General features: G+C 59.1%; 1 protein-coding gene across 7 annotated transcripts in view; it reads right to left on the bottom strand.

Moving 5' to 3' along the window:
• EHMT1 (euchromatic histone lysine methyltransferase 1) overlaps positions 1-26,779 on the bottom strand; it is a 79,719-nt gene that overhangs the window by 26,765 nt on the left and 26,175 nt on the right. For 5 of the 7 annotated variants that reach the window (XM_015594221.2, XM_006918137.3, XM_025051095.1 and 2 more), the window contains 10 exons: positions 25,276-25,456; positions 22,040-22,197; positions 21,706-21,894; positions 15,936-16,010; positions 14,532-14,652; positions 12,109-12,240; positions 9,618-9,763; positions 3,021-3,164; positions 1,942-2,168; positions 892-1,047 (listed from right to left, as the gene is read on the bottom strand). In XM_015594221.2, the coding sequence (XP_015449707.1) occupies positions 892-1,047; positions 1,942-2,168; positions 3,021-3,164; positions 9,618-9,763; positions 12,109-12,240; positions 14,532-14,652; positions 15,936-16,010; positions 21,706-21,894; positions 22,040-22,197; positions 25,276-25,456 (1,529 nt within the window). The remainder of the gene's footprint in view (positions 1-891; positions 1,048-1,941; positions 2,169-3,020; positions 3,165-9,617; positions 9,764-12,108; positions 12,241-14,531; positions 14,653-15,935; positions 16,011-21,705; positions 21,895-22,039; positions 22,198-25,275; positions 25,457-26,779) is intronic. The other 2 variants (XM_025051094.1, XM_015594222.2) reach the window with 2 other exon arrangements.

Here is a 26,779-nt window from a genome sequence, read left to right as displayed (position 1 = left end):
GTCATTGTCCCCCCAGAACCCCGAAAACCTTGCCCGTGGTGACGGGACTCCTGCTCTAAACCTCATCCGTGACCACCAGGAGTCCACAGCACCAGCCAGAGGCCAGGGGGGTGGCTGGCAGTGGAACAACACGGTCACAGCCAGGCACACCCACCCCCCTCAGGACTGCAGCCTGGGGGAAAGCACAGTGGGGACAGGACAGCTGCCATAAGAACAGGGCCAGAAGGGCGGCTAGAGACTGACAGGGGAGCTGTGGGGGACTCGAGGACGTGTCCTGATGTGGGAACGTTCCACGAGGCAAGAGGGTGAGGTGACACCTGCACGCTTGACCCGAGGCCCTGTTCAGCTGGCTTGCTCTGCTTCCCTGAGGAGGGCCCACGGTGTCCCCAGGGAAAGGGCACCTGCCCGCTCACAGACACTGCAGCCTCCTGCAGGGCCAGAAGTCGGCCGCAGTACTTGGGAGCTGGCAGGTGAGCCTGAGGGGCCGCCCAGGCCAACCCTTCATTTCTCAGATGGGGAATCGGCCACAGGGCGTCACCTCTGCAGTCCTGAGGTCAAGGCCTCTGTAACCCTGAGGTCAAGACCACGGGTCGGTAGCCTCCAGGAAAGGTGTTTGTGAAACCCGCACCAAGACTATCCTCGCTCCTAGTCCTAGCATCACGGACAGAAACTTCCTGAAACGGCGTAAAACTGTGGGCACTGTCCTGATGCAAAAGATGAAGCATACCGCACGACCTCCTGGGAACGCCCATGACCCTGATGGGTGCCAACGACTGAGCAGCGCAAACACCCTGTAGCCGACTGATGCAAGTACACAGAACGCTGGAGAGAGAAGTCTGGGAGGGGATGCTGGCATGAGGGGGCCACTGGGCGGGGCGCGGCCAGCCTTACTTTTCCGAGTCCAGGGCGATGAGAGCGCTTTCCAAGGTCTCCTTCCCGGGTCCCGGCCTTGCCAGCCCGGCCGGCCCCGTGGGGTCGAAGCTCTCGGCGGCTGCGGGGACCGAGCTCTGTGGCTTGTCATCCTCTGAGAGCGGGGCTCCAGCAGCACTGCAAGGGGGAGGCACAGGGGGGGTGCCCCGCTCAGAGCCCGAGCCGCCCCGCGGAGGGGCCACCGACAGGCGGACACAGTTCCCGCGCCCTGCCACGCTCGCTGCCTGCGGGTCCCAAGGTCCACGGGCACACCTGCCCCGCTCACGAGGCACGTCGGGCCGCACGCCTGCCCTGGCGGTGAGCTTCGGGGCGGGCCCCGCAGAGGGACGCCACTGCAATGCCGTTTCGAATCGCACCTGCCTGACAGCTAGAGGTTTAGCACAGAATAACACGAAGGCACCAACTCCCTTGCAACACTCATTTTTGACACGTCTGTAACTTAAGTCTCTTATTGACCTTCGGAGAAGTTTACGGCTGGCTTCCCTTCCGTCAGGGTGACGTTCATGAAGTGCTCTTCCCCAGGGGAGCTGCTGGGTTCTGCTGCTGTTCTGAAAGGCTGTCTTTCATCGTTTTACTTTCTAGCTGGACACTGCTGGTAGGGAACGCGGCTACCAACCTCCAGCGCCCCTGTCTCATCTGATTCTCTTACTGACTCCTTTTGCCTCTGCGAGTTTTCCAGCTGTTTCTACCCAATTCTTTTAGGAAGGACATCACGTGCTTCCCTCATGAACGCCCTCTTTTTAGATTCCTGTGGGACCGTATGCTACTGACAGAAAATACCGTAACGTCACATCACTTAGGACAGTGATGCTGGTTCGGAAATAGGCGAATGAATCTAAGAAAGCCAGCAGAAAAAGGCCTGTGCCCATGGCGGTGAGTGAGCGCGTCTCAGTGTGGTAACGTCGGGGCCCACGTGCGTGGGAACCACCTGGCAGACCTCTGGACGGGAGCGGAAGCAGCTGCATTAGACCGACGGCAGGTGCGGCGCGTGCCGGCGAGCTGGACGCGTACCTGCCCGTGGTGGTGTCGGCCCTGCCCTCCAGAGTGCAGCTCTTCTCCAGCCCGGGGCCCAGGGTCACGGTGGAGGTCGTGTCTGCTTTTGCGATCGTCACCTCTTTGGCCTTGGAGGCCTCCTCCCCACAGTGGGGACAGTAGCTGGCGTTGTTGACTCGAGAGGCACAGTCTCTGTGGAAGCGGTGGGAGATGCCGCTCTCGGGCTGACACTCCATGAAGTTGCCCTGCACGTGGGAGACGGGGTTCCTTTCCGCAAAACTGGGGCTCAGGCGCAGAGAAGCAACCAGACTGCTGCTGACTGCACGTGAGCGGGCGGTCGTGGGGGAGGGGACCCGTGTCCGGCGTGCGCACGGTCAGCAGCAGGCCCGCCCACAGCACCCCACATCAGCGTGCCCACACGCTGCGCCCAGGAGGCCAGACCCGCTGGCCGCTGTCCTAACCCGGGGACAGGCCAGAAAACGGGTGGTGTGGACAGCGCGCCCAGAGGAGGGCGCCATCGACAGCGCCCGCGAGCCCAGCTCCCCACTGCACCGTGGCGTTTCCGCGGACCCGGTGACCTCAGGGGACCAAGGCGTGAGCCTTGAGCAGGATAAGCCAGAGGCCCGCAGAGAAGCTGCTGCCCTCCTCTCCGGCAGGAGGACGAGGGGGTGTCGCCAGGGCGAGGAGCACAGGCGTGGCAGCAAGTGGCCCCAGTGGGAGGAGCTTCGGCTGTGGCATGGGGAACGATAGGCTCCGGGGAAGGGCACCAGGGCACTGAAGGAAGTGGCCCAAAAAGAAACAGGAAGGAGGCGTCAAGAGGCAGAGCAGGCCCCTCCTGAGACAGAGGCCGCTGCGTGCTCAGACTCGAGGCTGACAGCGAGCAGCAGGAGGGGGCGAGGGGGCCAGGGCACCCGCTTCACTGCTCCCAGCTGTCCCTAGGAGGCCCACAGGCAGGGCCAAGGGAGCACGCTCTGTGGGCAGCGATGCAGAGCAGAGCCTTCCATGGGAGCCTGACTCGGGAGGGTGCTGGGACGCACGTGGCACGTGACTCAGCCACGAGTGCACGCAGCTCACTGCCAGGGCGGGCCGGCACTTACCGCCGTGCAGAAGTAGCCGCAGCCAGGACAGCACTGGTGCTTCACCATCCGGCCCCGGTGGTCTTCACACAGCACCAGGAGGGGCGCCCTGCTGGACGGGCGCATGAGCTCATGCTTGACCACGCTGTTGGTGCACCTGCCCAGCTGGAGCCAGACAGACCAGGGTCAGGGGGTCGAGGCACCTCAGGCGGCATGCAAAGGGGAGGCAGGGCATCGTCCTCCGCACGCCCACCATAAGGGGATGCTTGGCGTGGCGGGGCAGCCACACACACAGGGTCAGAGCAGCAGGTGGGTATCGAAGAGAACGTCCTGGGCAAGAGGGGGTCTGGGAGAGACAGGCCGGGCTGGACAGGCAGATGTCACGGGCCAGCATTGGGGGTGCACAGTGAATCCATGGGACTCACAAGTGGTCGGGGCCACCAGAGCAAACGCCAAACCCAGGGCTACTGTTTAGGCTACCTGCACAGTGACAGGCCGGACTCACTCCAGACACACTGCGGCGCAGCCCGGCAGCAGCCGACCTCAAGCCTCGGATAAGGACCCTCACTTCCTGCCCAGCGACTGGTCAGCTGATGCAGCCTGCACCACATCCCCAGATGCAGGCAAGGTCAGTGAGCTCATGGGCGGGGTCGTGGGCCACCTGCCCAGAGCCCTACCTTCCTTGTCTGAATCCTGCTCGAGGGATCACACCCTCCAGTGAAACGATGGCACAGGGGACCCTGAGACAGAGGGCAGAGAGAAAGCAAATGAGCCACGACCAGCTGAGCTCCGAAGAGAACAGAGATGGGGCAGAGAAAGAAGAACGTGTGAAAGACGCTGTCGCCAACACGCTTGGAGAATCGGGCCTCGTGGCAACTCCGAGACTGGCCCCGGAGGCTGTGAAGGAAGACACACCAGGGAACGAAGACGAGCCCTCGGAACTGGGAACCAGGGAGAGAAAATGAGCGTTGAAATGCTGGAGACAGGAGACGTTTTTTGAAGTAAAGCAAAAAGTCAAAAACGTGGAACAAGGAAGTATGTCTCGAGAACTGAAGGGCACGCCTGTCCCCGCCTCTGAGATGACATCCAGCAGCCCCCACAAGCAGACGGCACACAGGACCTGGGACTGAGGGACAAAGGTGCCACACAACGAAAACAGAAGAGAGAGGGCCAGCCGCGGGGCTAAAGGGCAACACACCCCGCCCAGAGCTCCCTGCCAGCCGGAGCGCCAGTTACAGAAGGCAAGACGTTCACAGAGAACAGAGCCGGCCATCTGCCTCCCAAGCAGCCTTTCTGAAGCAGCCACTGGAGGCTACGCACCAACTCGGAAAAGCTATGTGACCCAGAGGGAGACCTGATGGGTCTGAAGACCCTGACGGGACGTGTGGTCCCGCCCGCCTGGGACCGAGTCTGTAACAGGTGCAAAGAAAACAGACAGTGGGAGATGAGGCGATCGCTAACGGGAGGGAGACAAAGTGGCCGAGAAAGGAAGCGGAACCCAGCACAGCGCTTGCTCGTGGTGGGCGCCCGGAGCACGCTGGGAGCATCTCAAACGCTGTTTCCACCGGAATAAGGACAGGGCGCAGACGGTGGTGGGGGAAGTGGGAGGAGTGGGCCGTGCGGCTCAGTCACAGACCAGAAAGTCAAGACGGGACCATCGGAAGCACCGCTATTCATTAAACAGAGAGAGAGAAGCACCAGAGGAAAAAGTTAAACGAGGTCGAAGGCCTGCCTTGGGGAGGGCACTGGGAGAGCCAGAGCGATGAGGTGGCACGGACGACACCAGGAATTCTTAGGTGACAGCAGCCCAACCTGAGATCTGACAACACCCACGACATTGCGGTTGTCACAAGCAGGGGCCAAGATGCTGCTAAGCGTCCACCAGCAAACAGGCCAGACCCCCTCTACGAAGAACCATTTGGTCCCACATATCGGCAGCACCGGGTTGGAGAGGTCCTGCACAGGAGTTCGGACCCGCAGATGGCCCGACGCTGTGCTCCCGGACTGGGAGTGTCGGGGAGTGCAAGGGGAACGCTGGACACAAAAGCTACTCGGACGTGTGCTCAACAGGGACGGCGAAACCACTGAATTTGCAAACGGTCAGGAGACAGAATCTAAACCTAAAGCACGAAGACAAGAAGGAGCAGAGCACCCACCGGCTACGAGCCCAAGCACCCGCACGCACGTGGCTGGCGTCCCCACAAAGAGGAGGAGGAACAGGCTGAAGAGTCAAGACACCTGGCGAGAATTTTCTAGAACCAATGAGATATCAGATCCAAGTCCAAGAAGCTCAGAGGAATCCAGTGAGGATAAATAAACACCGAAAGAGAAAACCAAAGAGCACAGCAGAACCACCACCCCAGGCCCAAGGACACGGGAAAACCCCGGGGGCCCCCAAGGACACCTGCTGCCACACACAGAGGGGCAAGGACCCGCGTGACACTGCCTCTCGTGGAGAAACCACAGAAAATCACACTGGGCGACGTCTTTTAAATGCCAAAAATTCTGTATCCATGACGATAGCTTTCAAAAGTGAATGCAAAACAAGGGCTTTTTCAAACAAGCAGAAGTGAGAGAATTCACATCAGCGGACCGTGCCACAGGGAAGGGCACAGCGAGAAGCCTGCGCCTGGGCACAGACAGCTCTCGCACCCCGTCTGCCCGAAGGTGAACGGAAGACCGTTTCGTCAGTCTGAAAAACAACGATCTAAAGCAATAACGAGAGCCACATACTGTGGGGTTTAGCGTATATAAAAATAAAATGTATGACGACGGGAGAGAGGATTTGCAGCCACGTTACTATGAGATTGTACGTTCAGTGGCATAGCACCAGCTGAAAGTGGGCTGTGATCAATTAAAAATACGCACTGTAAACCCCAGGACGACCACTGAAAACATCAGAAAAAGATGTAAACCATCAAGCCAATAGTGGAATAAAAAGCAGATCGTACAAAACTTCGTTCTGAAAGACTGAAAATGAAGAAAAACCAGACGGCATGAACCTTCACTGGGTTCAAGCTTCCGAATGCCCTCCGACTACATCAGCGATGACGTTACGTGAGAACGGCCGAAGTGCCCCAATAAAAAGGGAGATTTCAGAGCATGTAAAAGCAGAAGCAGACCACGGGCTCCCGAAAGAAACCCCTCAGGGTTAAAGGCAGACAGGCGTGGAGAGAGGGTGGGAATGCGCACGGGGCGAACGCGACCCAGGAAAGCCAGAGGGTGGCACTGGAATCAGACCGCGAGCTCTCGGAACAGAGTTTTAACAGGGACGCCGAGGGACAACAGCAGTCAGTTCGCTGAGAAGACGTGTTTGTGAGAGGGGACACCCCCAACTGGCGGTGGCCGACACGCCCCCTTCAGGAACGGACCAGGAGCCGGAAGAGCAGGCTCCTGGCGGGGTCGGTGGTCACAGGACTGTATGCATTTGCCAGAACCCCTCACTACACTGGAAGAAGGTGACTTCCACTGGTGTGAACTGTGCCTCGATAACGCTGACTAAAGGAAACAGAAAGACGAAGGACCCTGACTTGCAAAAAGTTTCTACCAGCTAAAGATGAGATGAGATGAGATGAACATCAAAAAACAAAAATAATAGGGGAAACAGCAGTGGCCCCAGAATTTCCCAGAATCCCACATAAAACGGACAGAGCAACTAGACACCAAACCGAAACCCACAGAGGACACGTACAGCAAACCTAGGTCACCACGGCCGCAGACAGCGGGTGGCAGCAGGCCCCGTCTTGCCATGAGACCAGCATGGCACGTGCCTGGGCGGTGGGAGGAGGCAGGCGAGGCAATGGCTCGTGGGCCCACGGACAGGCCACCACAGAACCACGACGGCTGGCAGGGAAGCGTGGGCGACGCGCGCAGGCCCCCCAACCCCGGCGAGCCCGCGGGCTGTGGGAAGCAGCCATGTAGCCCGCCTGCGCCCTGTCCTGTCCAGGGCACAGGGACACCAGGGCAGAGCCGCCGAGGTGAGCCAAAGCTGAACGGGAGAAGCGAAGAGGAGCGGGCGCCCGGCAGCTCCGCAAACCTCTGGCTTCGGGCCCTTCGGTCACAGCCGCGGGGCTGCTGAGGGGCCAAAGAGCTTGCGAAGCTGGGCCCATCTCCTGATGCCCACCGCCCGGAAAACTAGAAATGGTTCCAGCACGAATTCATTCTAAAATAACAACAAGCCTATCGTATGGCAACGTAACACAGCCTATTTTAACGAAAACGATATTTTCCAAAACAAAAAAAATTGAACAAGGCGCGCGGCATGATTCCCTATTGTCTGCAAAGCCCTGCCGTCTGCTGTGCGGCACGGCGGGTCCTCACGCCAGCTCCTGCGCTGGGCAGGACCCAGGTGCGCCCTACAGGCACGTGCCCACCGCCACCGTGCTCGCTCCCGAGACGGCTGCACAGGGGTCTGGGCGCCAGTTGCAGCTTGACAGCTGTTGTAGTGGCATCCACGGATGTGTCCTGCCCTCTGAGTGACTCCGTCACACTGTGGAATGACCAACTGCCCGGGCTCCACTCGTACAGAATGACACCGTGCCTGGAGAGGGACTCAAAGTCATGTGACCCTCAGTGTCGCGAGAACAGTGGGGACCCCGAAGGCCTGCGCGTCCACGATCACGGCGGCAGGCACACAACGCCAAGCCCACATCGGTCACGCACACACGTTACTAACAGCGCTTCACGGGACGGACTGGTCAGCCTCACAGGTGACAGAGAACAGTTCACTTTCTGAAAGACTGGGAGACGGAGAGAGCTCAAACGTCCACCCTGTGTGTCCTCTGTGACACGTGCCCTGGGGAATGACAGCACGTGAGGAGACGAGTCTCCTTATGAAACCGTCCCCACTCACAAGTGAACAGGAAAACTGCAAACTGGCACAGGCATTAAGAGCCAATGGCTGCCAACATCAGGAACAGAGAGACAACGGATGACACGTGCCGCCCGGGGCTAGCCTCCCCGAGCGGCTTGTGAAGGGCCGAGCTGGGCCTGGCCCCACACGTGCCACGTGGCAGCGGGGCAGGGAGAGCGGCCAGGGCATCCGCAGACTCTGAGCGTGAGGCCCAGTGGCCCGCACTGTCACAGGCACACTGAGGGAGGACGGGGAGGGAGGGTGCACGCGGATGGAAGGCAGCGGCAGCAGCGTGCCGGGCCGCACTGCGAATGGGGACTACGTGGCCAAAACGGGGAGCGGACACTGCAGGGGCCCGTCCCACGTCCTAGCCCCGGGGCAGCCACAGTGCTCACCCTGGACAGACTCATGAAGACAAATGTCTGTCTCGTATGCTTTCTAGGTCTGTTTCATTCACGACAAAAGTTTACAACACACTGAATACAGAAAAGCCCATGAGTTCCCAAGATGCTGGAGAGAGGGGAAGGAGGAAAATCAAAATCAGAAACAAAATCAAGTTACCGGGCACCGACTTATTACTCTGAAAAACGAAGAAAAGACCAGGAAGCAGCTACCTATTCCGTCTGTCCAGGATGAAGAGCGTTTGAGGAGCGCCAAACAGCCCAGCAGACAGGGCGAGTCCCCTGGGCCAGAGAAGTCAGCCGCAACTGCAAAATCGCCACTTTGCAACTGCTCATGAGATGACAGGCGCAGGCCGGGGTGGCTGAGGGTGGCGGCACCATCGGGCAAAGACGGAGGGGCTGAGGGGCAGGCGGTGGCCCACGAACGCGACACCCCTCGGCGCGGCTGGTGCAGGCGTGCGCACGGCGCCCTCCACAGCGCTCTCGCCGAAATGACATCGAAATGAAATGAAAATCTGCTCAAGTCTCCAAAGTCACTTGTCAGGCTCCAGAACTAGGGGTGACTTAGCAAAAACACAACCCATCGGCCCGTCCAGGGTCTGGGACAGTGCACTGTCCACCCACCCGGTCAAGTCAGCAGCATGCGGGTGGAGAGGACGGGGAGCCTGTTTTGGGTTAAGAGAGATAAAAAGCCAGGACACACTACAACAAATAGAATGCACGGAACTTTGGGAGGAAAACTGTAAAAAGACAGTTTTTCACAAATGCTTCTGACTACGAATGAGGCATTACATAACAGGAATCCGCTGTCGTCCCTGTCACGTGGGAACAGCGCACACTGAGACACTCGATGGTGAGTGGGGCCTGCTCTAAAGCGCCAGCTCACTGCTAAGAGGAGGGCGGGGCGGGCCACAGCGCTGCGGAGGGCGGAGCGGGCACAGGTTTTGGAGGGAGGTGCCCTCTGTCACTGTGAAAAACGCTTCTTCACAGAGGTGAACAGGGTCTGAGGACAGGCTGTGTGTCAAATACCGAACACGTGGCAAGTAACGTCAGCGCCTGAGGCTGCATTCTGCTGCTGTGACCTGCCCACGTCTGAATTCACAGCAAAGGAGAAAAATCTTGGACAAAGCAAGCAGGAGCCCAGCAGAGACCGACCGGACCGGCCGTCCACACCCAGGACCTGGCAGCGCGCGCCTCTCTGAGAGCTTAAGCCGGCCTGGGCTTCCGCCCTCGCTCGCCGCACGGCTGCCACCCGCTCTGCCAGGCCGGCGCAGTCTGCCTGCAGGGCTCCCAGGCCGAGCGGCTGGCACTCGCGTGGAGCGCCGCCTGGCTCCTGGATGCTGTGAACGGGCGGGCACTGCTTACCTCGTGGTCCACACTCTCTGTGGCCATGCACTGGTTGTTGGCCAGGGTGGTGATCTCGCGGCTCTTCGGGGTTTCCATTCGGCAGCTGCAGAGGGGCACCTCCTGGAGGCCATCCGTCTCCACCGCGTCTGGACCATTGGCCAGCCCTAGAGTCACACAGACACCCGCGAGCATCACTAGCAGCAAAACACATGCCCGATGGGCCCTCAGCGCATCGCTGACACACAATGCCCGCCATAAAGGGCAGTCCAGAAAGCGACCGACCACAGTCTGCAGAACCTTCAAGGGCCGGAAGTGCAAGCAGCACCTGTGCTTTCGTTGGCACGACACCAATGAGACAGGAAGGGGGCCCCCAACCCGCACTCCCCCGCCGGGCCCCAGACAAGGATCTGTTCACCCACGTTCTCGGAGGCCAGGACAGAGGTTCCGAGAGAGACTGCGCCTCTTGAGCGACTCCCAAACCTTTCGTTTTTCACACAGAAAAGCACGCCCTACAAGTGGACACCTTGTTTCCCTCACTTGGTTCTAGAATTTCAGCCACAAAAACAAACGCTCAGTTCCTTGCCGGGTAAGACACCCTCACTGCGACAGTGAGGAGCCTTCGGTCAGGAGGGCGAGGGGCAGAAGGTGGCGCTCGGCACCCCCACTTCACAGGGAGTGTCAGGCTGGGCGACGCAGGGAGAGGCCTGCAGCCGGTCTGCGTGCAGCTAGCCAGCGCCACCCCAGGCCGGCTGCTGGCAAGGCTCCTCGCCCTGGCCCGCCGCTGCAAGGCGCACTGCTCCGCACAGGCAGGCTCGTCCCACGCTCTCTTGTGAAATGGCCCAAGCAGGAATATGGGGCGCATCAGCCACCACACACGGTCCCTCTCCTAGTTAAGAATACTCGACGTGTGTCTCCACACCTGAAAGCGAGCCCACGCTGCGTCAGAGGGCTCTCTCTAGGTATTCCTCCCTAACCTGTCGGCAATCTGAGGTTGGTCAGAGCCAGAGGACACTCGGGACACTGTCAGCCCACGGCTGACGGCAGGAGCCTGGTGCCTGTGCAGGAACGAGGCAGGACGGCAAGGCTACCTGGTGATGCCGCCAGTGCCCAGCAGAGTGACCCACACCCCACGCATCAACGCCATCCCTCGTGCCAACAGAGGATACTGCGCATGGGAACCACACATTTAAAACCAGGGGCCTTCACGTGGACCCCACTCAGCAACTTGATTTTCAAACAAGGGAGAGACAGACCGCGGAGGGGCCGGCTGCCTCGGCCGCGTGGCCAGCGGGAGGCAGGTTAGGGTTCGGGCGCACAGGTCTGTCCCATACACACTCGCACAACGTGGCAGTGGCTCTGCCATCTCCTGAACTTACAAGGGGCCCCTGAATGCCATCCCCCTCCATCTCCATGACGATAAGGGGTCTGGGGTGCCAGGCCACAGATTCCCTGAACGCAGGACGTCCCATTCCATCTCTCTGGCTTCTCACCTTCGACCCCAGGGTCACAGTGGCCAAGGTGCCCTGATAAGACGAAATACTACTTCCTGCTTGCATGTGACTCTGTAACTTCTTGAGCCAAATCTAAAAACAGGTCTAGAAAAATTAAGCACACAGCTGTCACTGCACCTGGACAGAGAGCGTGAGCTGACTGCTGAGGGGCCTGTCACACCCCAGAGGGCTCTGTGCTCCACCTGGTGCGAGAGGAAATCAGTCCTTCCTCTGCTGACTCAGCTGTAACTTACGTCTTAAGCCAAAGACGAGGTTTCCTGAATAAAGAAGGTGACTGAAATTCCTCAGGTGCTCCAAATCCTAAGAAGCCAGTTTATCTGTGCTTTAAAAAGAGACTGGTCAAACCCCTGCAGCAGTCCACATCCCGCGGCCACAACGCCCACGTGGAACACAAGTGACCGTGGGGCGTCCCATTTCTTCCACGTTACACTTTGAATAGTTTTCCCAAACTGCCAACGCTGTTAGTTACGTTTCACTGACGAAGCCTTAAAACGGATTAAGAAGAGAAAAGACTGGTGGAAAGTGTGGGCGATGACCCACGAGTCCTCGCACCAGGAGGCTGGCCCAGGCCCCCTGCCCAGGGCCGAGACCCCCAAGGGCTGAGATGCACCTGCTCCAAGTGCGTATTTCATTCCGCTGCAGGACACGTCTGAGCGCCGTCAGCTCGGCTCTGACAGGAGATCAGATCTCCGCCCAGCACAGCGAGGCTGGGGCAGCAGCGTCTCAGCAGCACGCCCCGTGCGTGTCTGAGACGCGGCCAGGGCAGAAGAGGCCTCTCTAGCAGCTCTGCAGGAGTGTGCCCGACCCACGACCTCCACGCCCAGATCTCTCCCCAGATGCCTACTGCTTCATGCCCAGAGGGCGTCCTTGCTTGGAGGCTGCGGTGACAGACACATGCCATCGTCTGGGGAAGCCGCTAGGCACACGGCCGCATGGCCCCCTTGGGGCCGCAGGCTGACAGGACACTGACGTGCCGGCCCCGTCAGCGCGAGGCTCACCTTCTGCTTGCGAGGGCGGCGTCCCCTTGACACGCAGGTCCAGGGAGTCTAGAGACACCTCCACGTATGCTGCGCCGTCCCCAGGTGCCGCCTGCTCTGCGCTTCCTGAAGACGACGCGTAGGCTTCAGAACCTGCATTAAAAAAGGCATGGCCGTGACCCTGCACGGAGACGGCCCCGGCCTGGTGTGCGCACCATGCCACACCGACAGGCTGAGTCACACGTCCAGGCCCCACCCCGTCAGTGCCATTCCGTTTCCCGTGTGCCATTCTGCTAATGCCACGATTCCCATGTGACATGCATAGGTGTGGGGGGGGGCGGTCTGAATCGAGAAAAATGAAGGCAGAGACGTGCGGGACACCTTTCCCTCATCACGTCATCGAGGAAGCGGACGCCGATGGTGTGTACACTCTGTGACGACCACTCCGAAAGAAAAGAAAACAAACGGACGAGGTGCACAGACTGGCTGACGTAAGGCAGCCTCCGACCCCGGGGACCAGGGCTGCTGGGACGCGGCCGCCACTCGTGCTGGCTTACAAAGCGGGCGGCTCACCAGAGGGCACCACAACCTGAACAGGCCCAGGAGAAGGCGGGTACGCAAATGAGGGGCCTGTGACGTGGGTTCCAAAGGGCCCAGCTGGGGACTCGCCACTGTCTGCGTCCCACTGAGGAATCTGTGGAAAGTGTGCGCCAACGCAGGGCAAACGCCCGTGCCCCACAGGCAGGGAAGCTTCTGGACACTGGTCGTCGATGGACACAGATGGCTGGACGGATGGAACAGACCACAAGCCCAGAAACGACCCTCACGCTATCATCACAAGTTCAACAAGTGAATGGAGAAAGGAAGTCAGTCCAGCCAATGGTGCTGGGACAAGCAGACGTCCACACGCAGGCTATGAGCCGGACCCCACCTCACGCCACACACGGAAACTTACTCACGCGCGAGGGCTAAAACTGCAGAGCCTCGAGAGGAAAGAATAGCACAAAATCTCTGTGACCTCAGTGAGCTGGTCAAAGGCTTCTGTGATCACGAAGAGCACGAATTTTGAAAAACCAAAAATCATCATAAATTAGACTTCAACAAAATCTCTAAAATTTTTGCTAGGTGCACGTTTGCAAAAGCAAGAGTCTGACCAGAGTTGTGTCTAGAACACTTGAGAGAACGCAGAAGCTCAGGGGGGCACGCGACCTGACTTCACACGAGCAGAAGACAGCACCTCCGGGTGCACAGGGAAGGTGATGACGGTCCACCAGGAAGCCAGTGTCACAAGAGCTTCGCCGGAAGAAAGCCACTTTAGGGTCACTGGAGTGCCTCAACAGCAATTTCAAGCATTTTTTCCTCTGCAGAGGAGACACGCCAAGGCTGAGACGCCAGCCTCGCCGCTCGTCGGGGAAATGCAGAGCGAGACAAGGCGGGGCAGCGCTGCACGTCCACTAGCAGCGTCAGGATCAAAGACTGGCTGTGACCAGCGCAGCCAAGGACAGAGGCCGGGCGTCTCTGCACACTGCGAGGACAGGAAGAGGGCGCTCACTGCAGAAACCGCTTCCTAAAATGAGATCTGGCCACTCTAGCCCTGAATACCTGCCCCAAACAAGAGAGTCTGCCAGCTGAGACTGCACACACTCACAGCAGCTTCATCTGCAATCGCCCCAACTTGGCAGGAGCCCACAGTCCCCCGGCAGGCAATGGGCAAGCCCGCTGTCGAAGAGTGCTGGCCTGCCCCTGCCTGGCCCACTGTCGATATGGACGGCAACCTGGTCTCCCGGTTCTGTACAAAGCAACCAGAGGGCGGAAGGGCAGCTGCCCAATGGCCATACACGGCAAGGCCCACACGCTAAGCCATCCGCAGGGACAAAGCGGAGCAGAGGCACCTACAGATAGGAGGGCCGGCAGGCGCATGGGTCCTGTGGGTGCTGGGCGCTCACGACAGCGAGTGTGCTGGAGGTCTCGCGGCCAGATGCACGAGAGCCGAGTGCCTGGCTTATGCACGCTTTAGCAGTGCCGAGGCTCCGAAACAGCTGCCAGAGGCTCCTGGCCGCCAGGCCTGCTCGCCTGCCGAGGGTGAGGGCCACGCTCTGCTACACGCCCGTGAACGAAATCGCTCCGGAGCAGGCACTCCAACAAAAGGCCAGGAGCCACCTAGGGGCCCGGGTTGCTGCCCACCCAGGACGCTGAGGCTCCACGCAGGGCACGGACCTCCGGGTGCACAGGGAAGGTGATGACGGTCCACCAGGAAGCCAGTGTCACAAGAGCTTCGCCGGAAGAAAGCCACTTTAGGGTCACTGGAGTGCCTCAACAGCAATTTCAAGCATTTTTTCCTTTTAACAGTGGAGCTCCCTTTTCAAGTGAAATCGAACTGAGAACTGTCCCTGTCCCCACTTCCCGCCCCACCTCGGGGATGCCAGTGTGGGCCCCGCGTTTACCCAGCATGCTGCTTTGCCTCTTCCTGCTTCTCCGCCGCCTCTTCCTGGCCGGCTTGACCCAAGGGCTGTCAGGCTTCCCTTTCCTCCTGAGAAGCTTCCTCTTGATGCTGGATTCGGAGCTCTGAGAACCAAAGGGGCGAGAAGAGAAGAGAAAAGCAAACATGGGAGCTCCCAAAAGCAACAAGTGCTGCAAGGTTCGTTTTCTTGCAAAATAGGATGCTACCACCTGGTTCTGCAGCCGGGAGACTGACCCCGGGTCACTCAGGGTCACGTTCTCAGACACCCAGGCTTTTCTCAAACGTCGCCCTAGCTCAGTTATTTTACAGGCAAAAAACAAGAAGAGCAGAAAAAACACACGTGGACTTTGTAAATGTCATTTGGGTCCATGTAAGAATGAGCGCAAGGTCGCACTCAGGACCCAAGCAGGCCATGTGGAGAGCACAGCGGGCCCCAGGCGGTGGCTCAGAGCCCGCGCCCAGACCATCGGGCGCAGAGCAGGGCAGCCAACCGCACAGCGTGAACGGGTCCCCACGCGAGGGGCCCCGCCGCCTGCCTCCTGCGGACACGGAAGAGAAATCTGAACGAAGGTGCTCACAGGACAAAAGACACACCAGGTGTGGGGCGGGCCTGTCCGACAGCACCCACCTCGTGCAGAGCCCCAGTGCAGGGCCCCTGGGTCAGGGGGCAGCCCACCACACCCTGCGTTCCTCGCCATCTGCCTCCTGGGAGGCGCCCACGACGCAAAACTTCAGAAACACCATGTCAGCCCTGTACCCCAAGCTGCCGCCTCGGTCCACCGGCCCCGACAGTCCCTTCCCTCTCCTCGCCCCATCCGCCCCCCTGACAGGCTGACACCGCTGACCATGCTCCCCTTCAGAGAGCCTCTCAGTCCACATGACCCCAAATTCTCGCAGCTCAGAGACCCCCTTCCCTGCCTCACTGCCAGCTGCTCCTGGGGCCCTGCTTCCCCATCCCCCACTTCTAGGAATGGTGCCCCAGGCTCCGCCTCCGGGACTTCGCCGCTGGGCTGGCCCCAGGTAACAAAGACTTGTGCCCACGTCTGTCCTCGCGCCCGCATGACGCCCAGCCCCCAGCGCGAGCGGCGGGGCACCTGACGCCTCAAGCCCCTCCTCTCACCTCGGCACAGAGTGCAATTGTCCTTGCCGCTGCCCTGTCCACCCACAGACACCATGTCCTGCAGCCGCCCAGCCCGAGCCCCACCCCCGCCGGCCCCTCGCCCTCCTGGTCGGGACCGAGGGCTGGGACCAGGTCTGCCCACCGCCCGCCGCCCGCGAGGCCCTGGCTCCCACACTGTCCCAGTGGACGACGGCGGGTGAGGGGCTGGGCAACCCAGCCTCCCGCCGCCCTCGGCTGCCCACACGAGTCGGAGCGCATGCTGCTCACCAGGTCGGACTCGTCCCCGTCCTCCTCCTCCCCGGTGCCTGCCGACTCCTGCTCATCGTCAGACTCGCCGTCCACCTGACCGGCCGCACAGCAGCCAAAGAAAACAGACACGCGTGAGACCCGGCAGCAGCCAGGAAGTCGGTGACAGTCACGCTTTCCTGAACACTGGCGGCGACCTCTGGGGACGCACGAGGGGCCCGTCCCCGCCCACGAACCCCGTCCCAGCAGACTGCTCCCCGTCGCACTCCCGCCCCGTCTGGCGGGCGGGCCTCAACTGCTGACCCGGGAGTGGCCTGGGCGGCGGCGCCCACATCACAGGTCACCGGCTGCACGCTAGAGATGAGTGCTCCTGGAGCACTGGCAGCCGGTCAGAGTGGCACTCGCACACCAGTGAGTAGTTTTCAGAGGCCACAAAATGACAAACTGCACAACCTACCCCCACACCCGCCCAAGAGCCCAGTCCGGGCCCGGACGTCACGCCAGGCGGCTCCTGCTCCCGGTGGCCGATGTCCTCGAGCGGCCGAAACACAACAGCGTGCGGGTCTGCGCAGACGACACCACGCCACACGCAGCTCATGGGTGCCGCTTTCTCCTAATCAGAAGCACGTTGTGGAATTCTCTCCACATCACGACGCAGACACCTTGCTGTTTGTCCTGCTGTTCACCTTTTCTATCCACACAGGTCATACACTTCAATACAGAAGACGCTAAAACGTCCCCTGCTCCGCGGCACGGACACAGCCACACACGCTGGGCCTGGTCCTCGTGGGGCTGCACGCGGGGCTTCATCACGCACACCCTGACCCTCACATTCCAGAACAGCAGAGGTCGTCGGGGACGCGTCGACAGGCCTGTGCCGTCTGCGCAGGACACTCTGCAGGCCCCAGGAACACGGCCCCAGCAGCGCCCACATGGCACCGCCAGCCTCCAAAGGGGTTGCAGGTCCCCAAGGACCAAAGGAACAAGCATGTCCCATGACCTGGCCGCACTGCCCCACCTCCCACTAGGCCTCGGGTGGCCTGATCCGCAGTGCGCGTGCCCTCCAGGCCCTTGCTTTCTCACGGGTCACACGCGCAGCGTCTGTCGCCCACGTCACAAATGTTTCCTTGGTGAAGCCCTTCGAGCTTCGCTTCTGGGACCGCTCCTCGCACAGAACTTGTGACACTCTACCAAGACGAGTCACCATGTCCGCCTTCCCCTCCGTGGGCTCTGCGTCTGCCTTGCACTAGACGAGAAGGTTTTCCTCACTTCAGATTCAAAAAATCGTTTCCAGCATTTTCTTCCACCCCTCGATGTTTTGTGCTGACACTTTAAACTTTCTAAAATTTACTTTTTTAAACAGCAGCTCTGCTGAGATATAACTCACCTTCCCTGAAACCCGCCCTTTCCAACGTGTGCGGCTGGGTGGGCTGCGGGGTGCCGAGCTGGCGACCACACCCCACCTAACTCCGAGTGGGGCGGCCAGGCTGCCACCTGCCACGTGCTGCCACGTGGAGTCCGCCTATCTTCCCCTAAGGGGTCGCTCAGTCGTTCCAACACTTCCTGAAAGGTTCATGGGCTCGTGAGCCCACGCTCACCATGAACTGCATCTTTACACTCGAGGGGCTGGTCGCGGACCCTCCCACCCCTGTACGAGCCCCCCGTTTCAGTCACTGCAGTCAGGGTGCCACCGCCTTCTCCCGATTCCCACCGTGGACAATGCCCCACAGGGTCCTAGAAGGGCTCTGGGTACTGGGCGGGGAGGGGAACAAGACAATAATCTTCTCGTTCTGACAAATAATGGGTCTTTCCATGAACCCGTGTGTTTTCTTAAGCTCTTTCAGCAAAGTTTTAGGTAACAAACATTTGTTAAATGTGTTGCTAAGGCCTGTGGCGATACGGAAGAAGACCAGTTTTCTATAATTATGAGGACACTTGATAATTTTTAGGTGATACTGCGTTTTGTTTTCGGAGTCCTCGTCTCTTACAGAGCCACACTGACACAGCTGCTTCGAGACAATCCGTGGACTGAAGGAACAAGACTGGCCGAGAACCTGCGCGTCTGCGTAGACCGCCACCTCCCATCAGAAAGGCCAGGCTCTTATTTCTGAAATCGCCAGGCTCTTATTTCTGACACTGCCGTCACTGCATGTCCTCACTGGCTCCGCGTCTACACAAGACGGACGGTCTCCCGTGTTGGGCACTTCTAAGCCCAGCTCACTAACTCGAACACTGTCTCAGCTGGCTCCCCCGGGCGTTTTGGGAGGGCGCTTCCACTCTCGGCAGACTCTCCTCCGCGTCTTTCTAGGCATTCGCGTCTCGTCCCGGTTCTCATCCCACATCGGCCCAGCGAGAACGATGGATGCCGCAGTGTCTGCGCTGGGACAGTCTCTCTCTACCGCTGATGTTCGAAATGCTTTACGGTTTTCATCACTAGGCAGAATTACCTTCTTTGTAGAATTCTGATGTCTTCAGTCAGCTTTATTTAATGTAACTTATCTTCAAATTCTGTTGGGTAGTTTATTTTGAAAAGATTTAGCGATGAAACTACCAATTAGAACAGGCAGATTAACAGCTTAGTTAACTCCAGCTCCTTCTGCAACTCCCACAGGAAAGAATAGGGGCGGCTTCACAGGGAGTCAGTCGCTTGATAACTGCAGCACGTGACAGCTGCAAAGAACAAGCCGAGGGCGAAAAACCCGAGGAATCTGGGAAGAGAAGGGACAGTGGCAGCGTAACTGGGGTCCGATGCTGAAGAGAGGCTGAAATGCAAGTGAGCGAGGAAGAGATGGCCCAGGTGCACTGAGGCTCAGCAGGGGTGGCCGGCAGGAGACCCTGACCCAACAGGACATGACTCTGGTCACCAGGCCCAGCCACGGCCTCGGGCGAGGAAGCGGGGGCCAGCTCTCCCTTACCAGCGCCCAAACCACGCAGCACCCAACTGCGGGCCACATGACCAGCCCCTGCAACTGGCTTCTGATCCCAATAAGACAAGGACGCGGACACATCGGTGAGAAGGTGGTCACGCTGGGAGGTCGTGTTGGCAACACACAACAGGAGCTCAATTCCTACAAATGATTTTTAAGAGCACAAACAACTGACCACAAAGACTAATGCTTGGGTCCTAAATAGGCACTCGCAGAACGAGGCATGCAAAAGGGTGCGAACCCCAGACAGTGCAACCTCTCAGAAACGGAGACACGAGTGCGAACTGTGCCGCCGACGCCGAGCCGCTCTCCACGCAGCGGACGACACCCTCGCGACGCACCTACTGACGCCTGCAGCGACGTACCGCTGGGGACGTGCATGTTCCCAGCATCATCTGCAGGAGCCAGACGCCATCCACTGGCCAACGACCGGGGAAGGCACACGGGAGCTGGGAGGGAGCCACACAGAGGGACGAACGTGGTGGTTCTTGAGCATCTGGTCTCAAGACCCCTGTACATTCATAGAAACTACCAAGAACCACGAAGAGCTTCCATGAACGCGTGTCACGCCCATAAATTTACCGTGGTAGAAATCTCAACTGAGAAACGTTCAGGCCGCGACACGACTCGAGTGAGTGAGTTAAAAGGCAACTGATGGCTCTGCATTTTACGACGGAAGTCCTGACCCCACAGACCCCCCAGGAGGTCTCCGGGCCCTGCCCGGACCCCTTTTTAAAAACCAGCCATGCAACAATGGGAACAGACAAGCCAGATAAATAAATCCCACAAACATAGACAGAATAAAATAAGCTACACTGGAAAGAAGAAACGCACACCGCAGTGTCCCATTTATGCAGAGAACCAGAGAGAAGGTGGCCCCGTGGGGTGACCTGGGGGACACCAGGGTGGCCCGCACTGCTCCAGACGAGACCTCGCATTCTGCTTCAAAAGCTTTGCGATATAATTTATACACCATAAAATTCACCTGTTTTGAGTGTACCTACTTCGTATTTTATCACCGAATTCTGTATGAATCGAATGTTTATACACAAAAAATAAAATCCATGAAGCAGCAGAGAACAGCTTATGTCAAGCCACGCAGAGCCACCAGTGAGAAAGGTCTTTTGGTTGTTGCAATTAGAACACAGCACCCAAGTCACAAAGAAGCAGACTTGTGCTGTGGTTGACGCCACAGGCCAGACTGAAGACAAACACAACTTGGGGACCTGAGCACAGCTGACATCGGAGCGACGGACCAGCTGTGCGTCCACACAACGCTGCTGAGATGGCATCACTGAAGACGCACAACTCACAAGAAAAATGGGCAAAAGACAGTTAGCAGGTGGCTCCTAAGACAGTGAACACTGGTGGCCAATGAGCACAGGGGATGCTGCTGGCCTGCTCGGAACCTCAGTAAGACAAACTCCAACAGCGCCGAGTGCCGGGGAAGGGGAGGAAAACCGTCCTGTGCAGCGGGGCACAAACTCACGGGCCATCTGGCAATGCCAAAACCCTACATTTTAAATAGAGACCACACGTGACCCATGGACACAGCCAACAGGAGTGTGGCACCCAGGCCCCTAAGCTTGCTGTAACCACAGGAAGAGGAGCGTGAAGGGCAGGCGGGGCCGCGCGTCTGCGGCCACAGCGAGACCCTCCTGGGTACAGGAGAGGACGGGCCCCCAGCTCCCCGGGGCGCAAGGTGAGGTGGGACGCGCTGGACATGAGACTGAGTCTGCTGTCAGCAGCATCTGTCACCAAGGGACCCAGGAGACTGTGCATCGCCCCGCTCACACTTCTCTGCGTGGAGAAAAACACTAATAAGTATTTTTAAATAAATAACTTCGAAGTTCCCATTAAATCTTTAAAGTTGGCATTTTCTACCAATTAACTTTTGAATAATTACCTTAAGAACTAGGGACAACATTTTAAAATTTGCCCCAAAACCTGCTAAAAAGGTAGAACAGGCATTAATTGGCTAAAAAGGAATCTGAAATTCAAGGAACACTCAGATAACCCCAAACTCTAAAAGCTGAAAGAAAATGCTCTGCAGGGGTCAGAGGCTGTCCCCTCAGAGCACAGATCTGACTCAAAGTGTAAAGAGCTCGTTGACAAAGTCACACGTCTTGACCAAGTCACCTCCAGCAGCTCCCCGGAATTTCTGTGTGTTAGTTTACGGTTCCTGTCACCCAGAACAGCCAAGCTTAAACACGATGGCGAGTTTTCTCAGAAATTCCGACACGTGCAACATTGAGATCACAACCAGCTACGCCCCCTGACTCCCCCGCGTCCCTCCACTCCGACTTGTCCCCGACAGGCCTGAGTCACAAACGCAGCCCAAACATCACCGCACCCCCTCCACGCTCCAGGACACCAGCAGCGCCCAGCCGGCAGGGGCCTTCACACTGCCACCTCCCAGAGCTTGTCCCCTAACGAGGACCCGCTGGGCCCACCCGGGACGACTGCAGGTAACTTGCCAGCAGTTGGCCACGCACTCGCTCCGACCCAGAGGTCAGAGCCGCCCCCGTGTCAGCACCTCACTCACAGAGAGGGGTGCACCTGGTGGGTGCCGGGCCTGAACGAGCCATGGCAATGCAAGCCCAGCAACGAGCAGGCGCCACGGGCACAGCCAGCGTCACCTGACTCCTGTCCACCTAGAGCCTAACGAAGTGCAAAACGGTCACTCCGTGGACGCGCGCAGGAAGACAAGCACGTCTCTGATGAAAACAAGCTACCTAAACATTCCGAGCGGTCACTCAAAGCCCAACCCAGGTGACCAGGCACCTGAAGGAGTCCCAGAAGCACCCGACCGCTCACCCTAGAGACCTGTCACTGTCACTGAGCAGAGCACTGGCGTTGCCTACCTGCTGGGTGCGCTCCGTCCCCGGCACGCCCTCTCGAGAAGCCCTGCCGTCCTCTGTGGGGCAGGCTGCGGCCCGCTCGGCCCCCTGGTCCTCATCCTCGTCCAGCTCCTCTGACTCGTCGTCCTCTGAGTCCATCTCCAGGCTGTCCCCGTTGACGTGCAGGGTGCTGTCGCCCAGCTCCTTCTCGCCCTGGAACATGGGAAGAGCCCAGCGTCAGGAGGGCCAAGGCGCAGGGGGCGGTGCGGGACAGTGGGGCCTCCCACAGGGCCAGCTGCGCGTGCGGCTCCCGTGGCCCAGAGGCCCTGCCGTGCGTGGAGGGGCCGCGCCGCCTCACCTTGGAGCCCACCGTGGAATGCGTGATGCTCTTAAACATCTCCACCACCGTCCTCTGTTTCAGCACTTTGGTCTTTTTCTTGGGAACCAGGCTATAGGTTCCCATTCTTCGCTTTTTCTTCCGAGACACTGCAGCTGCTAAAACAAAAGGCAAGGAAGCTAAAAAAAAAAAGTCAAAAGGGGACAAGAAAAGAAATGCCGTTCAAATGCTGTTTAGAAGCAGGTGACGTTCAGAAAATCTCATCAGCGACATCACCAGCACACCGCACGGCGACAGCGTTTCTTACTCGTCATCAACTGCACAGAGAAGGCACAGAATACGTCACAGGCCGTTCGTTCTCGTGACAATAAAAGACGGAGCGCATGCACGCCAACACGACCCGCTGAGCCGGGAGGACACGCGCCCATCAGAAGCAGGCCCCGGAGCCCCCGCCCCAGACAGCAGCTGGTGGGACAGCGAGGGTCACAGCGAAGGGGCCCAGGGTGCCTTCCTGACCAGTGAACCCCACAGTCCCCAGACACGGCACGCAACGGTGCCCCTGGGGGACAGGGCCCCCAGCGACTGTGCGGCCAAGGACAGCGGGGAGGAGCACCAGAGCAAGGGACGGAGGGGACCGGCCTTCCCAGGTGAGGCTTGCTACAGTACTCACGTCGGCGCTCCGCTGCCGGGAGCAGCCCGCACCCAGCCCCGCAGAGCGCAGACACAGGAAGCAGGTGGACCACCGGGGTGCGCGTGGGACCCTCAGGACAGTCACCGTGGGGTACCCCAACATGCTCGCCAGCGGTGGCTCTGAGCTCTAACTAGTCACAAGGAAACACGTTCTGCCGCGCACGCGTGAGGCCAGGCGCCCGGGCAGCCAGGTGCAGGTGTGCCCAGCATGGGGCCTGAGCCCCTGTCACAAGAGGGGGCAGCGAGCTCTGCAGCCCGCGCAGCCAGGAAGGCACAGACCTTCTGGGGGTGCCACTGCATGGAACTGCAGCCCTAACCTTGCGAGGCAACGCCCCGAACCAGCGCCCACTGCCAGGGCAGGCACACTACTGGGCAGAGAATGGGGTGGGGTCTGCAGAGTAAGGCCGTCGAGGCTGGCCCCATTCCCCTGTGTGCGAACACTGTCGCAAAGGGACGTGTCCACGGGGGCCACGCCAAGTGGACGACACCATGAGCTGTCCTGGGCAGGCACAGAAAAGGTGACTTCTATGCATTTCCTGGAGATGCCAACACCACGAGCCACGGGGGCTGGGGGAGCAGCTGGAATAAACCACGTCGGCTAACTGCGGGAGGTGCACCTAGGGCTGGAGGCCAGTCCACGCGTCCTAACCCACAGCTAACTGCCCCATTCCCATGACCCAGAGGAAGCGGGCAGAGAAGCAGGCTGCGGGAGGACTGGCTGTGGCAAACGGCTGGCCCCAGTGAGCACTGCTTTCTAGAAAATTCAGATTAAAAAGATGATGAAATAATAAAGCCAAAATAATAAAGGAAAACTCTTAACACTTTAACAGAAATACCGACTCTGACGTGACCTGCCAGCTCTCACAAACGTGGGCGTAATTCTGCAGTTTTGCAACATGCCAGACTTAACTGCTTGAAACACGTGATATGGGTCAAAATGGCCAAAGAGCAGAGCGGGGCAGGGCGCGCAGATCCGGCTTCCCAGCTGCCCCGCTCCGCCACACAGAACGGGCCCTGGGCAGGCGGCCACTTCCAGGACCAGACCAGGAAGGACAAGACGGCCGGCACCACCTGTTCCTGCCAGACAGTCCCGACAAAGCCAGGGGGCCACGCCGGAGAACGTGGGAGCCAGCCTGCGGGGCGAGCCTGGGACAAGGGGCGAGTGCCCCGGGACTGGAGTAAGGGCCACTGGCCACGCCTGGGAGTAGACAGATGGGGTGCGGGGGTGGGGAGGCAAAGAGCGAGCTCCTGGCCGGTCGAAAACCCTCTAACAGACGGGTGATGGAGCCAGAGCCCTGGGCGATAGGTCTGGGCAGGTGTCCTCAAGAACTAAAACCACCAGGCGGGACGTGAGGGGACGCAGGGCGTGTACAGAGCCTCCAGTCTCTCCTCCCGAGATCACACTGACCACCTTCCGGCGAACAGAGCTGTATGACCAAAGGACTTGCAGACCGGCCTGGCCGTGGGCAGGACAAACGGCCACCACACACCCCTGAGGAAACAGGACACATGGCCCTCGAGGACGTTCTATAACCTGAGCCTGACCTAGCGAAGCAGCACTAGCCCCATGAGAAACGTTCCAGGAAAAGGAGACAGACAAGACACCGTTGAGCGACTGCTGGACCCTCGGCGGGACCTGGGACCCGAGACCCGAGAGCCGAGAGCCGAGAGCTGAGACCCGACATGCCTCCCTACGCCAGGGAGGGCGTTAATGGGGCACAGAGAGGGGGCTGGATCTCCAAGATGAGCGCCGACCGTGGTGACCACAGCAGCTCCCGGGGACGGCGTCCTCACTCTCAGGCCCGACACCATTTTAGGAGACGACAGGGAAGCGCTCCGAGGTTAAAGGGCCCGACGTCTGCAACCCACGTTCCCGGTTCGGAAACACGTCGCGTGGGGGGAGCACACAGGTGGGCAGCACGGGCGTGGCATGGGGGCCGCCGCTGCCGCCACAAGTTACTGAGAAGTCAAAGGTGTTAATCGTCCAAAGGCGGCTCTGTCACCTGGTGCCACTCCCCAGTCCAGCCTCCCGGGGACACGCCCCACATGCCCGGCGCCCACTGACCTCAGTCAGGTCTGAGAGTGTGCCGGACACGCAGGGAGGCCTCACGTGCTCACCCCGCATCCTCCTGGGGCCACTCACGCAGCCCCGCCTCCTGCAAAAGGCCCCAACACAGGCCAAGTTTGTCCTCTCCCCGACTACCGCCAACAGAGCTCAGGGAGCGAGGTCTGCGCGTGGGAAAGGGGCTGACGACAGGAGACCCAAGCCGCCGCTGTCCACACCTCCGCCCTCCAGTACCCCACAGAATGGTGCCTCCCACGGCACACTCTTTACAAACCGGGGGAGCTGCCAGACCCCCCGTCTCCCCCGAGCCAGAGCAAGGCATGGGGCTTCAGAAATGAAAACTCTTCTCAACACTGACGACGGGAGACAGGGCAGGCGGGTACTGGGGTGGGGGCTGCCACGCAGAGGCCGGGCGGCCCCTCACCCAGAGCACACGGCCGTGCGAGGGGCAGGCTCGTGACCCCCACCCAGACAGCACAGCCGGGAGCTGGGCCCCGCTTACCTGTCTGGGACTTCGTGGTGGCCACGTAGCACTGGTTTTGAGGTAGCGACTGGTGCAGGGCTGGGAAGGGGGGTAAGAGCGGCTGTCGTCCAAACTCAGAAACGCTTTTGCCCATCTCCTCTTTTGGTTCCTCGCGCTCACGACCTTCTCGAACTTCCCTGGGATCCTTACTGGCTGTGTGCTTCAGAACAAAGACAAGCATAACTATAATCAACACGAGCAGGCGGCCACCGAGACCACGTGCCCAAGCACAGCTCCTCTCCCCACAGGCGCCCTCGTCCGAGGTGAGACACTGAGTGGCGAAGCCGCCCCGGCTCCGGGGCATCCGGTCAGTGCCGTGAGGCAGGAACGGCGCGCACATCTTCAGAGGAACAGAAACAGAAGCGGCGGCAGCAGCTGCACGTGGCAGAGCGGCAGGCATCTCCTACCCAGCCCTGTGCGGAGGAAGTGTGCCAACCCCTGATTTGGGTAATAAACTAATACATTACCCAGCTGAAAACACCCAACATGGCAGCCTCAGAAACTCTCCAGAAGTGCCTGTGTGGGGTTTATCACAGCCACGTGGTGCAACATCCCCAATTGCGTAAATGCCACAACAGATAATCACACTACATTTTAAAAACTGTCTTTTGCCGGTCTTCTAAATCTGTCTCCATTCTCAGCCTCCTGAGACTCCAGTGGCCAGTGACACCAACATCCAGCCGCTGGCCCGGCCGTCATCCCAGATGGCCCACCACCGAGAACCCTGAAGTCACCCACGGCGCAAAAGTCGTCTGATCTCAGATCCAACTCGACTTAATGAAATTTATCATGCACACAGTAGGTGCAATAAACAGTAAAGAAATGAGCACCCTTCAATACACGGTGCTGGGCAGAGTGGACTCCCACATGCGAAAGAACGGAGCTGGACCCTTCCTTACCTTACACGAGATACGAAGTTAACTCAAAGTGGATCCAAGACCTAAAACTACAAAACTCATAGAAGAAAACATTTGGGACAAGCTTCGTGACATTGGACTTGGCAGTAATTTCCTGGATATGAAACCAAAAGCACAGACAACAAAAGAAAAAAATAAATTGAACTTTTAAACATTTCTGTGTATCACAGGACACAATCGACAGAGTAAAAAGGCAACCCGAGGAATGGGAGAACATGTCTGCAGATTCCGCCTCTGAAAACAGCTTCACATCCAGGATACACACGAAATTCTACGACTCAACAACAAAACAACCAGATTAAAAATTGGGCAAAGCACCTGAATAGGTATTTCTCCAAAGACATACAAATGGCCAACGAGCACATGAAACATGCTCAACGCCACTAGTCACTAGTCAAAATGCCCATCAAACCCGCGATGAGATAGGATCTCACACCCACTAAAATGGCTACTTCCAAAAAACCCCAGATAATTGTCAATCACACGTACCTCGATTTGGGGGGAAAAAAAGTGTCGGTGAAGATGTGGAGAAAAGGGAGCCCTCGTGCATGGCGGGGGGGGAGGGA

The sequence above is a fragment of the Pteropus alecto genome, unplaced genomic scaffold (assembly GCF_000325575.1).
Source record: "Pteropus alecto unplaced genomic scaffold, ASM32557v1 scaffold67, whole genome shotgun sequence".
In the NCBI taxonomy this organism is placed as follows: Eukaryota; Metazoa; Chordata; class Mammalia; order Chiroptera; family Pteropodidae; genus Pteropus; species Pteropus alecto.
Note: the sequence above shows the minus strand (reverse complement) of the source record. Positions and strands in the feature narration are given on the sequence as shown.